General features: G+C 32.8%; 1 protein-coding gene across 1 annotated transcript in view; it reads right to left on the reverse strand.

Annotated features, from left to right (window-relative positions):
- Nucleotides 1-14,637, reverse strand: part of LOC129743537 (protein O-mannosyl-transferase Tmtc3) — a 604,084-nt gene that overhangs the window by 155,575 nt on the left and 433,872 nt on the right. The window contains exon 7 of the mRNA XM_055735575.1: nucleotides 13,481-13,662. Within this exon, the coding sequence (XP_055591550.1) occupies nucleotides 13,481-13,662 (182 nt within the window). The remainder of the gene's footprint in view (nucleotides 1-13,480; nucleotides 13,663-14,637) is intronic.

Raw genomic sequence — 14,637 nt, forward strand, 5'->3', positions numbered from 1 at the left:
CAGAAGACAGAAGACAGAAGACAGAAGACAGAAGACAGAAGACAGAAGACAGAAGACAGAAGACAGAAGACAGAAGACAGAAGACAGAAGACAGAAGACAGAAGACAGAAGACAGAAGACAGAAGACAGAAGACAGAAGACAGAAGACAGAAGACAGAAGACAGAAGACAGAAGACAGAAGACAGAAGACAGAAGACAGAAGACAGAAGACAGAAGACAGAAGACAGAAGACAGAAGACAGAAGACAGAAGACAGAAAAAAGAAAACAGAAGACAGAAGACAGAAGACAGAATACAGAAAACAGAAAACAAAATTGACAAAATTGACAAAATTGACAAAATTGACAAAATTGACAAAATTGACAAAATTGACAAAATTGACAAAATTGACAAAATTGACAAAATTGACAAAATTGACAAAATTGACAAAATTGACAAAATTGACAAAAATTGACAAAATTGACAAAATTGACAAAATTGACAAATTTGACAAATTTGACAAATTTGACTAATTTGACAAATTTGACAAATTTGACAAAATTGACAAAATTGACAAAATTGACCAAATTGACAAAATTGACAAAATTGACAAAATTGACAAAATTGACAAAATTGACAAAATTGACAAAATTGACAAAATTGACAAAATTGACAAAATTGACAAAATTGACAAAATTGACAAAATTGACAAAATTGACAAAATTGAAAAAATTGACAAAATTGACAAAATTGACAAAATTGACAAAATTGACAAAATTGACAAAATTGACAAAATTGACAAAATTGACAAAATTGACAAAATTGACAAAATTGACAAAATTGACAAAATTGACAAAATTGACAAAATTGACAAAATTGACAAAATTGACAAAATTGACAAAATTGACAAAATTGACAAAATTGACAAAATTGACAAAATTGACAAAATTGACAAAATTGACAAAATTGACAAAATTGACAAAATTGACAAAATTGACAAAATTGACAAAATTGACAAAATTGACTAAATTGACAAAATTAACAAAATTGACAAAATTGACAAAATTGACAAAATTGACAAAATTGACAAAATTGACAAAATTGACAAAATTGACAAAATTGACAAAATTGACAAAATTGACAAAATTGACAAAATTGACAAAATTGACAAAATTGACAAAATTGACTAAATTGACAAAATTGACAAAATTGACAAAATTGACAAAATTGACAAAATTGACAAAATTGACAAAATTGACAAAATTGACAAAATTGACAAAATTGACAAAATTGACAAAATTGACAAAATTGACAAAATTGACAAAATTGACAAAATTGACAAAATTGACAAAATTGACAAAATTGACAAAATTGACAAAATTGACAAAATTGACAAAATTGACAAAATTGACAAAATTGACAAAATTTACAAAATTTACAAAATTGACAAAATTGACAAAATTGACAAAATTGACAAAATTGACAAAATTGACAAAATTGACAAAATTGACAAAATTGACAAAATTGACAAAATTGACAAAATTGACAAAATTGACAAAATTGACAAAATTGACAAAATTGACAAAATTGACAAAATTGACAAAATTGACAAAATTGACAAAATTGACAAAATTGACAAAATTGACAAAAATTGACAAAATTGACAAATTTGACAAATTTGACAAAATTGACAAAATTGACAAAATTGACAAAATTGACAAAATTGACAAAATTGACAAAATTGACAAAATTGACAAAATTGACAAAATTGACAAAATTGACAAAATTGACAAAATTGACAAAATTGACAAAATTGACAAAATTGACAAAATTGACAAAATTGACAAAATTGACAAAATTGACAAAATTGACAAAATTGACAAAATTGACAAAATTGACAAAATTGACAAAATTGGCAAAATTGGTTTTCTTGTTTTTTTATTTTTCAAAATTATTTTACAATTTATTTTGTTTGTAAAGTTAAATTGCGATTATTGCAATGTTGATACGTTTTTTTTTTGTTTAGTTGATGTTAAGGATTTCTAAGACTTTTCCATCTCCTGAATTGAAATGAAATTCATTTTGAATCAATCTCATTACAAACAGCAATTTTGCCCTTAGCTGCAACATTACCCTCTTCTACCCTACTTCAAGCTTTTCCAAAGGAAAAAATGAAAGATATAAAATTCCCATAAAACAGGCTGTTGATTCCGGTTGGGTACTCGATAATGTTTCCGCTAAATCAGCATTGTTTCCTCAATCACGTATGATTGAGTTTATGTTCTGTCGTTCGTTTTCCACCCAATCAACTTCAGACCCCTCAACATTTTCACATAAAATCGACAAGCTTGAATGATTACCCTTTCTACCTTTCTTGGCACAAGATTATCATTTATTGTGGGGAAGGAAAATTAAATCAATATATGGAGGAATGTTTCATTTTTTGTATTGGTTAAGTTCTCGAATATTTTTGTTCAGTTAAAGAGCGGTACGGTATTTTTCTTCAATATCTTCAAATGATCTGACAAACGATTATGTACCAAGTAACTGCTGAGATAGATGTTCTTCGAATCCCATTTATTAGAGGACACATGAAAAATGACCGACTTGCTGTTTGACGACGGCTTTCGAAGAATTTGTATTTGCCATGAATTCAGGATTCAACTTGGTCCTACTAGGACTATTTGTAGCATGTCTTGAACAGCTCAGCGGTTTCCCAAAATTTTGGGGGTGGCAACACTTCCGAACCCACAAAGAAAAGGTTCTCTGGCTTTCCCTCTTCCGGAAAAAGGACCAACATACCAAACAAAAGTACACATTCCATTGGAAAATTGTTCGATTGACACTTGAGGATCGAAACGAACATTTACAAACTGTTGATGGAAAGGATTCGTCCTGCTCCAGCTGTATGTCGAAATTCGATGGTCCGGAAAGGGATGCGCATTTTGGTGGTTGGAAATTTAATCAACAAACTATTTACTCTAATGAATTGTTGATGAAACCTTGCTTGCGGTTAATTTGGTACCAGCCAACTTCCTCGAACGTTTACACCGCAGTTGAAATTTGATGACTCGACTTGGCTAGACTAGAGACCAAAGTTGCCTAAGCCCGGAACGATACATGATCATCAGCAGCAGTGCCCACCGGAAGTTGCGCAAAGTTTCGGAGTAAATTTTCAACTGGCTTGCGGTAGTCGGTAATTAATTGATTTCCGGTTGGTTTGGTCGTAAATGAGTTTCGAGGTTGGCGGAATTCAATCAGTGTATGGCGCCATCTGCTAAATTGATGTTATAAATAATATCTATGAGTATGCATTTAAAAATTTAATGTTCAATATTTTTTCAGTAAAAAAATATCAAAATTAGCTTTGATTTCTAAAAATCCGATCATCTGGAAGGTTTATTCGCGCTGTGTAACTCATCGGAAATACAATCGATTTCTAGAAAATTTAAAAGTTTCCTTTTTTGTGATGTGAATTCACTCATTTGCGTCTATTTTTGTTCGCTTTTTTAAAAAACGCTATTGGATATAAACAAATTTGTTTTCTACAGAATGAAGTAGTATTTGTTGGCTTCAAATCGTGTTATGCATTGTTTGAAATATTTAGATTTTTGTTTATCAAATTTGCTACAAAAACATGTTTTACAAGCATGACAATTTACCTTATTTGTAGGGGAGAGTGGGGTAACGTGGGCCACTCTGAATATCTCAGATGTGTGATGAGATAAAAATCTCTATCCAACTGCTAACGTCGTCGCTTTGCGTAAGCATATTTTTCTATATGTTGTTGACTTAAACACGCATCATATGCTTCTTTCATTTATCAAACTTTAAAAAGTTAAAAAAAAATAAACTTACGTAATTAAACAAGCACCCGCTAATTGCATCGATGGGGAACCTAAAATTCATAACGAAACGCTTATGATCTGAGTTTGAAAAGGAATTTTTGATGAAATATCAATAAATCACACAAACGGAACCAATTTGCAAATTATAGCTTGAAGGGAATCGAGGGCCACATTTTGTGGGGTATCTTGGGCCACCTATATATTTTTTGTTTTTATACATATTCAGAACTTAAAATACGTTATAACTATCTGTAAAGTTTACTTATGCCAAATGAAAATTTACAAAAAAATATTTTGTCCATCCTTAACATGAAATTTTGACAAAACGTTCGCGAGCCAGGATTTTAAATCTATTCGATCATACTCAACTCTCTTTTTTATTTCATCTTCTAAAATTGCTTTAAAAAAACGAAATGATTTTTCAAATAACAGTTTCGGGTTAACTCATAAACTATGATGCATGTTATTTGGTCAATTTGAATTAAGTGGACCACGTTTCTTCCCCACCATTTTTCAAAATCAAAAAAATATTGCTTTTTCAAACAGTCAGAACTTGGGGAAAATAACTTGAAAAAAAATCCTAATGATACCTTAAGTATCATACCTGTAGAAAATCATACCATTTTTTATATTCATTTTTTCTTGTATAATGATGAAGTTATGGAACCAAGAAAAAAAGTGGCCTATGATTTTAGGGAAATATCTGAAGACCTCTAGCGCAAGTAGTCAGACCCCTTAACCTTTAAATGCCCAACACTCAACAGCTGTTACTTCTAATTCAGTGGGCCGAATTTCTTCAACCTACTTTTGTTGAGTTACTGAAAGTGTTGAAATATAGATTGTTAAATATCTTTTATCTACTATGTATTTCAAAATTTTGAGCTGCAAAACAAAATATAAAGGCAACTTTATTTTTGAAAAATTGTCACTTCTTTGCCCTGGCATGCCTAAATTTATCACGAACAATTGGTTATGAATTTTACATTTGCTTCAACTTCTGAACTGAACTGAACTAAAAAATCAAATAAGTTAATAAAAATAAAAGACTAATTTATTAAAATAGTTTTTTTCACTAACTGTATACAATGCACTGTGAGAAAATTTGGACAAAAATTTAAAAAAATATCGCAGTCGCATGTTTAAGGACCTGATATTATACTCGACTTTCCTGAAATTTTCAAAGAAAATTTAATCTGTCGTCAGATTTGCCCGGATACATCTGAATGAATTATTCGCTCTTCATTACCCTGATAAAAACAACATTTATTTGTAAAAAAATATGGAGCAAATAACATTTTAACCAAAATTTTTTGAGGAACCATTTCAAAACGATGAGTGAAATTGATGAAGATTGATAAAGTTTTACAGGAGTTACAAGCCAGCTTTTAATTTCGTTGAAATCGATCAACATTCAAGTGAGAGATAAAGCTAATATTTCATAAATTAACCTGATCCTCCCAGGAATAAAAGGGAGCAAATGAGATCGCTTCCCGAGATCTTTCGATCTGTAAATAGTTTTTTCAAATGAAATCAAGTTTAAAAACGACAACAAGCAACGATTTGACATAATAACATAATAAATTTTGTATGTGAGAGTTTTTGGTGTCGGAGATGGTTTCTATAATAAGGTTGCCAGAATTTTTTCAGCGCGTACCCGGGCTGGGAAAATCCAAGCGATTTTATCTAAAAACCTAGCAAAAACCAAGCATTTTATTCCAATTTGTCGACTAAAAATCCGGGCATTATCCTGGAAAATTTGGTTAAAATCCAGGAGTTTCTCAACACAAATAAAAAAAAATTATTTAAAATCAAATTCAGTTTTCATCAGCAATTTCTAAATCGTGAGTTAGGCTTTCAAAAAAACTTTTCATGTTACTTTAATAAAACTTGCTCATAAAATTCTGTTTGGAACGTATAGATATAAAAAATTACAACACAATTTGTATTTTTTTTGTTGTTTTGGCAAATAAAGTGAATAGTTAAATCCAGGCTGAATCCGGGCATTTTTCAATGAAATCCGGGCAACCGGACCAGACCGGACTATTGTCAAATTTTTCATTCTATATCCGGGAAAACCTGGATATAACTAGGCAATCTGGTGACCTTATTCTATAATACTTTCAAACACCTCCGAATAAAGATCGAAGCAACCCATAGGACTGTCAAGACGTGAAAAAATTTGCTCTTCCAAAAACTGTTAAAGTTTTCAAACAAATTGAAATTTTTTGAAGTTTCGGTTAAGTTGGTTTGGTGCAACGGGGAATGAAGCCGGATTTGCTGTGATTTGGTAGATGGATTTGTGCTGCTCTGGTTCCCGGTTCCCTGATCTTTTGCCAAGCTTCAAATCAAGCGCCTTGGACCTCCGGACTAAAGACTGCACTAAAGATGAAGGAAGTATAGATGCAGGGATTTAACAGTTCTTGGACCGGGACTCAAAGCTAAGTACCATTTTTTATCGTAACATTGTCATCACATTTATTACATTCTAACGGAACGTCCGTAAATAGGTTTTGATATCGAAGCTTTCGTAAATCGTTTATTTTTAGAGGATGTTAAATCATTTTCAAAAACTTTTACATAAAATCTGCTGAGAAATTGTTCGTTTATGATGTACGATCAAAAGCTTAATCACTTTCATGTTGCTTCGGCCAAAAAAAAAACAAAACGTGGTCTAAAAATTTCAAATAAAGCCGAAACGAATTTCAATTTCTTCTTTTGTCACCCTTCCTCCCTTCGTTTTTTCCGAAAATCCATAATAATAAAATTTGACAAGTTTTTCTAATATTCAAACGATTGGAAGAGCGAAAATTTTTTGTTTTCTTCTCCTGCCAAAATTTCTGAAATTTTTCTTCATGATTTGTGATAAAATATAAAAAATTAAATGATCCTGTAAAGTTCAGTGCACATTAGGAGCAACCTGCCATCCATCAGTTTTAAAAACGATCCAGATATGTGAAAATCTTAGGAGGAAGCCGAAGAGGATGAGTTCGTACTTCCGATGGATACCGCTACATCTTCTGGCAGTTAGAGAATCTATCAAAAGCTTAAAAGCTAAAAGCTGGGAAAAATTTATCAGGAGCTAAGTATCTTTCAATGTTTTTAAACATTGATATTTATCGGTTGATGGACAGTTCGTTTCTTCTCACGTTACGTTTCGGGCACATGACTTTCTTTCTAAAATGGTGCTCTTAAATGTTAGCTTATAATTTTTACTTCTGACGATTAGTTAAAAGAAATTTTGAATGATATTTGAGAAAAGACTAGCTATTTCACTTGGTGGAGGAAGGAAAATATAAAAAGTTTATCAATTTTCCACCTTTTCATTGCGGTTGCTGGATTTTTTTTAAGAATTCGTTTAAATATTTGAAACGATTTGGACTGTTTAATTGTAGAATTAAGCTTGTTTAGTTGAAAAAAAGATTATCCGGAAAACATTCAAAATTCTGCATTATGAATTAAGTTTCATTTTCAATTTCAGTTATTATTTTTAAGTGCATAACACTTGTCAAAAGTGTTTCCCGATCATATCCTTTTACCTAATCCACACAAAATTTTATTTTGCTAGGATGCAGAGGTGAGCTCGGTCCTAAAGCGTGAATTTTTATTCTTTCAATCCCTTTTCTCTATTTTCCTTCTATCCATTGACTACTAGAACGTGGCCGGCGCCTTTATTGATGTGAAAAGAGAGAGCATCAGTTTTGTTCATTGTGAATGTGCTGTCAATCCCAGATACCATTCATTTGACCTCTGGATAAAATTGATGGCCTCGGTCAATCACGGAGAAGCAACCATTGGCGATGTGGAATCCGTTCTACTGAGCCACGCTGGCGATCATGGAAATTGAAATGCGTTTATTTTAATATCGGTAAAAAAAATAAATTAAATGGTTGACGAAGCTTATAAGGAACTATTGATTTAGAATATTTTTCATGTTGTGTTTCAAGTTCAATGATTTAAGGTGGATGTGAGTAGTCAATCAAGCTAAGCTAAGCTAAGCTAATACTTTCAAACACCTCCGAATAAAGGGATGAAGGGCTTCCATACAAAAATTCCAAAATATGACACAATCCTTTGCAGATTTTTGTTAAAAATCGATAAATGGAAGCATTTGGACATAATGAAATAATTTATCTAATTGAAGACTGGCATCTATATTCAAATAAATGTTTGTCTGTTTTTCCCAATGGACTCAAAATCTACTGAACCGATCATTGTGAAGTTTGGAGTGTAGCAGTTTTCATGACCGGAAATGATTCCTATACTTAGTACTTTCAAGGCTCTCTAAATTATGCAAGGAGGGTCAGGCTCCCATCAAAAATTTACAAATAAGAACCAAATTCGAACAATTTTCGAAAGATTTTTGTTAAATATTGATAAACATAGGCATTTTGACATAATCGGACGATTTTCAGCAAAGGTAACATACATATTGTCATCAAAACTTAATCCGAATAATGTTTAAATTTTTTCAAATGAAAGTGTCCTCCAATCTTAATAATATTAAAAAAAGGTTGTTTTTGGAAGGGGTTGCAAAGCATAACGGGTCAGCTAGTTATTAATATATTTGCTTTCGGATATGATTTCTAAAAAATACCCTTAAATATGGTATTAAAGGCAACGGATGCATAAATCACAAATCATCATTGTATAAGATAGTGGTAAAAAACATGAAAGAATTAGGTTTAAAGGGAACAAAAACTGATGAAATTCATAAAAAAGATACGTTGTAGTGAGTGTTGAAGAAAAGCCCAATAGAGCAAAACGAGCAAAACGAGCAAAACCAATCACTTTAAATACTTAACAATTTAGCTATCAATCTTTTGAAAAAAAAAAGGCATTTGAAAGAAGCTTCTTTTCGTTTTGTTTCAATAAAATAAAATGTGTGCAGAGAAATGGTTTGATTAAGCCTCAGTAAATTCGTTGACTATTCGAAATCTTTAAAAATAAAGAGAAAATTCTTATCAACATCACTTCAACATTCTTGGGAAAACGTTTAAATATTTTTGAATATTTTATTTTCAAGATTTAAAACTCAGGAGAAGGTTTTCAAAAGAGAAAAAAAACTTGGCGAAAAAAGTTGCAGATACTTTTGTTTAATTTCTGATTTCTCATATATCCCCTTACAAAATGTAGCCAACCAAGAAAATGCTTACTTTTGTTGCATATATTAAGGCGTACACATCACCTGTGAATGCTTTATTTATACCTAGTGATGTCCTGAAAAACAAATCAATCCGGTTTTTTGAAATTATAACGTGGCAAATTTGTGGGACAATCACAAAAATGAAAAATCTTATTTAATTTCCAATTAGTCAGGCACCCATTTATAAGCATTGAAAAATCACCTTAACCAAGTTTTTTAAACCTGAACATTAGAAAGAAATTTATTCGATTGTCCCTCCATGTTAGTTAAACGCTTAAATGAAGTTAACAAGTTAGATCAAGCACAAGCACAGAGCAACAAGTAACAAGAAAATAAATTTATTTTATCAGATAGTTATCATATGAGAAATAACAAGCGGTTTGGATGCATATAAATTCCGTTTCGAAGAACGCTAAAAAATGTATTTTCAAATCTTTTTTTACCTTCGATAATCAGTATTTAAAAACATGAGAAGATGGGGGGGGGGGGTAATTATCAGAGTTACGTAATTTGTGCAAAAAAGCATTTTTGCGTTACGTAATTTATGGATGCCGCCTTATTTTGATGAGGAAATTTGCAGAATCTAACAAGAAACAAATAGCACAAGGTAAAAACAATTTTATTGCAACAGAATGAATAAATATTATTTTACTTTACAGTTTGCTTTCAAAAATTGAATGCAAAATAGAGTGTTTTTTTTCATACAAAGTAGTAAAATTTAAAATCAATTGATTCGTAAAAGAACTAATTTATTGTCGAAAGCAAAATATTCTAATCAACTTAGCATATTCCTAATTATTAACAATAAAATCTCATTAAAAATTAATCGAAAACGATTGTCTTGATACAGATTTTGAGAGATATGTTTTCAAAACATAAACAATTTTCCTTAACACGTATTTTCATCATTTTATATATTCAAGTTTATTCGACTTCTATGGTGCAGGATTAGGAATGAATAAATTTATTTATTACTAGCTGACCCGGTGTGCTTTCATACTCCAAATCTGAATACTTGGCTCTGTTTCTCAAATTCTGTTTTATACAAGAGTATATTTTAATCTTAAATACCATATTTCTCGCATTTCCATGAAAAATGCGATCTTTTTGTAGGATTTCCCAGAATAATTGTGAGTTTTTTTAAGTTTTATTTTTGAAAAAAGTCATTGATCTTTAACTGTTTTAGTTTAGAAATGAATTACTTTTAGTTCAGTGAATTCATGAAATGACCGACAACATTTGTTATTGCTTTTTTCCTAGAAAGGTCTGAATCTTTAAGTTTTTCTTTAAATACCTACCACAGTTTTAAGAATATTTGAAAATTCTTTACAATTTTTTTAATTTTTGTTATTGAAAATTCTTTCGTCCTTTAAAATAAAATCAGGAGTAGGTAAAAGTGGAAGGAGTTTTTTTTAACTGAATCATCTCAATATCAAATTTGACTTGTATACCAAACTAAGTATCTCTTAAAAATATTTCGAGTTGCGTCATAATTTTGTCCATTTTTTATGGGAGCCTTCACAAAAACGGAAAACGTCTCATAATATTTTAAATCATCTCATAATTTTAAAACTTGGATGTGTACCAAATTTGATCAAAACGCTTTAAAAACTGTTCGTGTTCTGTCACATGTTATATCGATTTAACATATAATAAATTTCCTAAATATGTGGAAACATGTTCAACAATACAATAAACTATTTCATGGTATTAAATTTGTTTTGTAGAAAATTTGATGGGAATTGCTTGAAAACAGTATACGTTGAGCAACATAATATGATAAATTTGTATCGTAACCCTCCTTCCTGAAGTCGAAGGTTGCTGAAATTATTATAGCAACCATCCCCGGTCCTGAAAACGGTCATATGCCAAATTTCAGAGTCTATAGGGAACAGACAGACAGACAAACATTTATTTTTATATACGTAGATATCTAGCATGTGCGGAAAAAACGCTATCACATCTTACACGAATTTTTTGAATAAGTGCTTCCATGTTGTCCGCTAGAGGATGCTGATGCTGTCGCCTTTTCATTGTATGAAAAAAAAAAAACGACCATTGGTTAAGAATATTTGAAAAAAGCCTATAAATTTTTTGCTTAGCTCAAAACTGTTTGATATTTTCTTAAAAGTTGTTTCTAGAAATTCAATTCAATTAAACTTTGTGGTTGTTTCCAGAGTTTTCAGAATAAATTATGATTTTTATGTGTAAATTTATACCTAATCTTCATAAATTTTTCAACTTCAAGGCGTTTAAGGGTGGCCTCAGAGTTGTCCAATCAAGGTGAATATTTTCACATTTTGTTTCTTGATAAAAGGATCACAATAAGTCGTTGGAGCAGTGAAAATTTGGCTTTTAAAAATTTCCGTATATCTAAGGGCCCCCCTAAAGAGCTTTCATCTCTATGGATTATGAATAAGCTTGCCAGATTGCCCGGTTTTATCCGGGTTTGCCCGGATATTTGATGCAAAATTTCGATAAAGTCCGGTCCGGCCCGGTTGCCCGGATATCGTGAAAAAAGTCCGGTTATTGCCCGGATTTTTTCACAATTTCCACAAAGAAACCAAAAAAAATCAAAGTTTTTGAGTAAGTTTCAGAAAAATCGATTAACGGTATGGAGATTTTCAACGGTTGTTTCAAATAATTTCGCTGATTTACTTTTATAAACCTTTGAATATTTAAGTGTTCCAAAAAGTTTTTGGAAGTCCGCAATTACATTAATAAAATGTCAATTTAATTTTTCTTTGCATTTTTTATTTGCTTTTTTGTATAATTACACCTAAATTTTGCCCGGTTTTTGCCCGGTTTTTGGATTTGAAAAATTGAAATCCATGCCCGGATTTTGCCAGGTTTTTTTGAAAAAATGCCTGGAATTGCTAGGCCCGGATGGGAGTGGAAAAAATTCTGGCAACCTTAATTATGAAGTTTAGTTTTAAACTAAACTCTTTAGTAATAGTAAGTCTTAATATATGGATCATTATTCTAAGCTATCAGTTAATCTCGGTACGTCTCGGTGGTCGAGTGGTTAGCGTGGTAAGACTGTAATCGCTGTTCCACTGATGGCATGGGCTCGATTCCCATCTCGGTACTGGGTGTTAAATGTTAATCTTAAGTTGTCCACGTCATTTAATCAGTCTGTAAAGTCTAAATCGGCTAAGACGGTGTATGTCTTTTCTTTCGTTACACGTCAAACTAAGATAGGTAATTATTAGTTTTAATCTGAATTTAAATCTTGAATAATGGACAGATTTTATTTCGAGAAGCTGAAGTACAAAGAAACAAAAACTCGTACTCGGCCAAATGAAGGCAGAATTCAAAAGCCGTTTGGGATAGAAATTTTGTTAGTTGTTTTGATGCAGAATTTTTATTGTTTTCTGCGATACAAACAATGTCCAGGAATAAAATTTAGTTTTCGTCCATTTACTTAACGAATCAACAATGCATCCATCGTACCAAAATTCACATAGCGAATGGAGAAAAAGGCTCCAAGCGAACCTCGGCCGAAATCAGCTCTAAGCGGCTTGAATTTTACACTCAATTTCTAGGAATACATTGCCCGGAGACCCAAAAGCAACTAATCACATACCAAGCAGGTCCGCGATGTTTTACCGTTTTCCCCGAAAACTGATTCATCCCCGCGGACACGTCGAAAGCTGGCAACGGATTCCATTAATTTTGTGAAACCGTGGGGTCTGTTGTTAGACTCTGTCGAAGTTCTGCTCCATGACTGACGTTCACGTTGTGTTGGCTTTTCCGTAGGCCTACATCGGCTTTTCGAAATTCGGTGTCTGGCCATGATGTTGCATGTCCTGGTCCCCAGGAATTTCAACCTCCGGCTGCTCCTGCACAGCTCAATTCCATCAACATTCAACAACGATGGACGAACCGATCTTCACGTTCAGGGCCATGTTCGTCCTGCTTTTCCGGAACAGGTAGAGCAATGACCGTCCTTCGTCGTCCGGTACGCAAAATACGACCCGGTTACGTGTGATTTGATTAATTACTATAAATATGCACAATTTGCCAGTCACATTTATCCACACATACTGATGCAAACAGCCGTTGAGCCAGCCAGAGCATTCTGTGTGTTTGTGATGTGATGTAGGGCAGCATGGCGCCACCATTCGAATCCGCGAGACCCCTCCCGGTCCAAAAAGGCACCGAACCAAGGCATGGATGGATAACCAGAATTGGATTAAAGTTTGAAACCGGAACCGAATTGCTGACCCATTCAAATGATTGGACATCGGTCGCTGCCCACCGGTGTGAGTTATTCGAGAATGAAGCAATGTTTTGAAACTGGCTGGTTTAAAGCTATGCGGACCAGGAGATTTAACTGGATTGTGGAACTTCGAATAGGCACTCGTAACAAGATCTCAATCCTGCATTCTGAGCTCTGAAATTGAGCTTTTTGATTTGCAATTGACAATCACATTAGTCATTCAAACTTCCAGAAGTTGGTTAACTTGTTTTTCATGACACTAGATTTCAGTTTTGTCAATTGTACTTACCGGGTGAAAACGGGCAGCTGTGAACCCATGATCTGCAGCCGGGCAAAGAGAAGGGCAACCGTGGCCACACAGAGGACGGCCAGCCGCCGGGTTGCCTCGTGGGGCCACCAGCCACTCGGATAGGGCAGTGACTTTCCGCTCATTACCGAGCGGGCCAAATGGTAGATGTCCCCCAGGCGGATCTGCAATGAGAATGAAAAGAAAAGGGAGCGAATGTTAATGATTTGGCTTCATTCAGAATAGTAGAATATAAAAAAATTTTCGTTCTTATTTATTGACCTTAACATCATAATTAGGCGGGAACTGTTTAAGTTATAATTTTATCAACAATCTAAGATAACTTGTGTTTCCGGTTTGGTGGCTACTTCACTTTTCACGATGTCGTAGGGTAACGGACTTATTTTGGACCGGGTACATATTTTGGACCACCTTGTAGCTTTTTGCCAATATTTCTCTCATGAATCATGTTATTCTTAAAAATGTTGAGCAAATATAGTTAAAGCTACTTATTATGATTCTTATCATATCTAAACTTTTATTTAAGTAAGCTGTTAACGGAGAGAAAATTGAAAATAAAGTTTTGATTTTTCACAGTTGGACTGAATCAGGGCCATTTCAGGAGGATGTGCATTATTGGAGTCAAATTTCAAGAAGTTTGCTGCATAGCTGTGATGAATTTTACAAATACAAACATGTTCACAGCTATGATGAAACACGTGAAAACTATTTTGCAAGCTAGAAAAAGCAAAATAACTGGTTTTAATAGCAATATGACCCATGTCGAAAATAGGTCCTACTTTATTCCTTAGGGACTTATTTTGGACCACTCAACATAACCTGGGTTTTAAACTTGCTGTTAAATGTTCATGAACGTAATAAGACGTTGTACGATGATATGAAAGAATTATGCACACTATTTCAATCACTCATTATGAATAAAATTTGGAATTTAAGCATGCTTTCATTTAATCATCTCGCCAAAGCCCAAACTCGCTATTAGACGAGGTTCACTTTCGTCGGCATAAAACCAAGCCAATCGTAGTTTTAACTTACTTTTTGGGCACTATGCTTTGAATCACGTTAATCTATCAATCTACATCAATTGGAACTGTTTGAAAAGCAGTTGTTAAAAGCTACAGCTTGAAAAAGCCTCAAAA

The sequence above is a fragment of the Uranotaenia lowii genome, chromosome 2 (genome assembly GCF_029784155.1).
Source record: "Uranotaenia lowii strain MFRU-FL chromosome 2, ASM2978415v1, whole genome shotgun sequence".
In the NCBI taxonomy this organism is placed as follows: Eukaryota; Metazoa; Arthropoda; class Insecta; order Diptera; family Culicidae; genus Uranotaenia; species Uranotaenia lowii.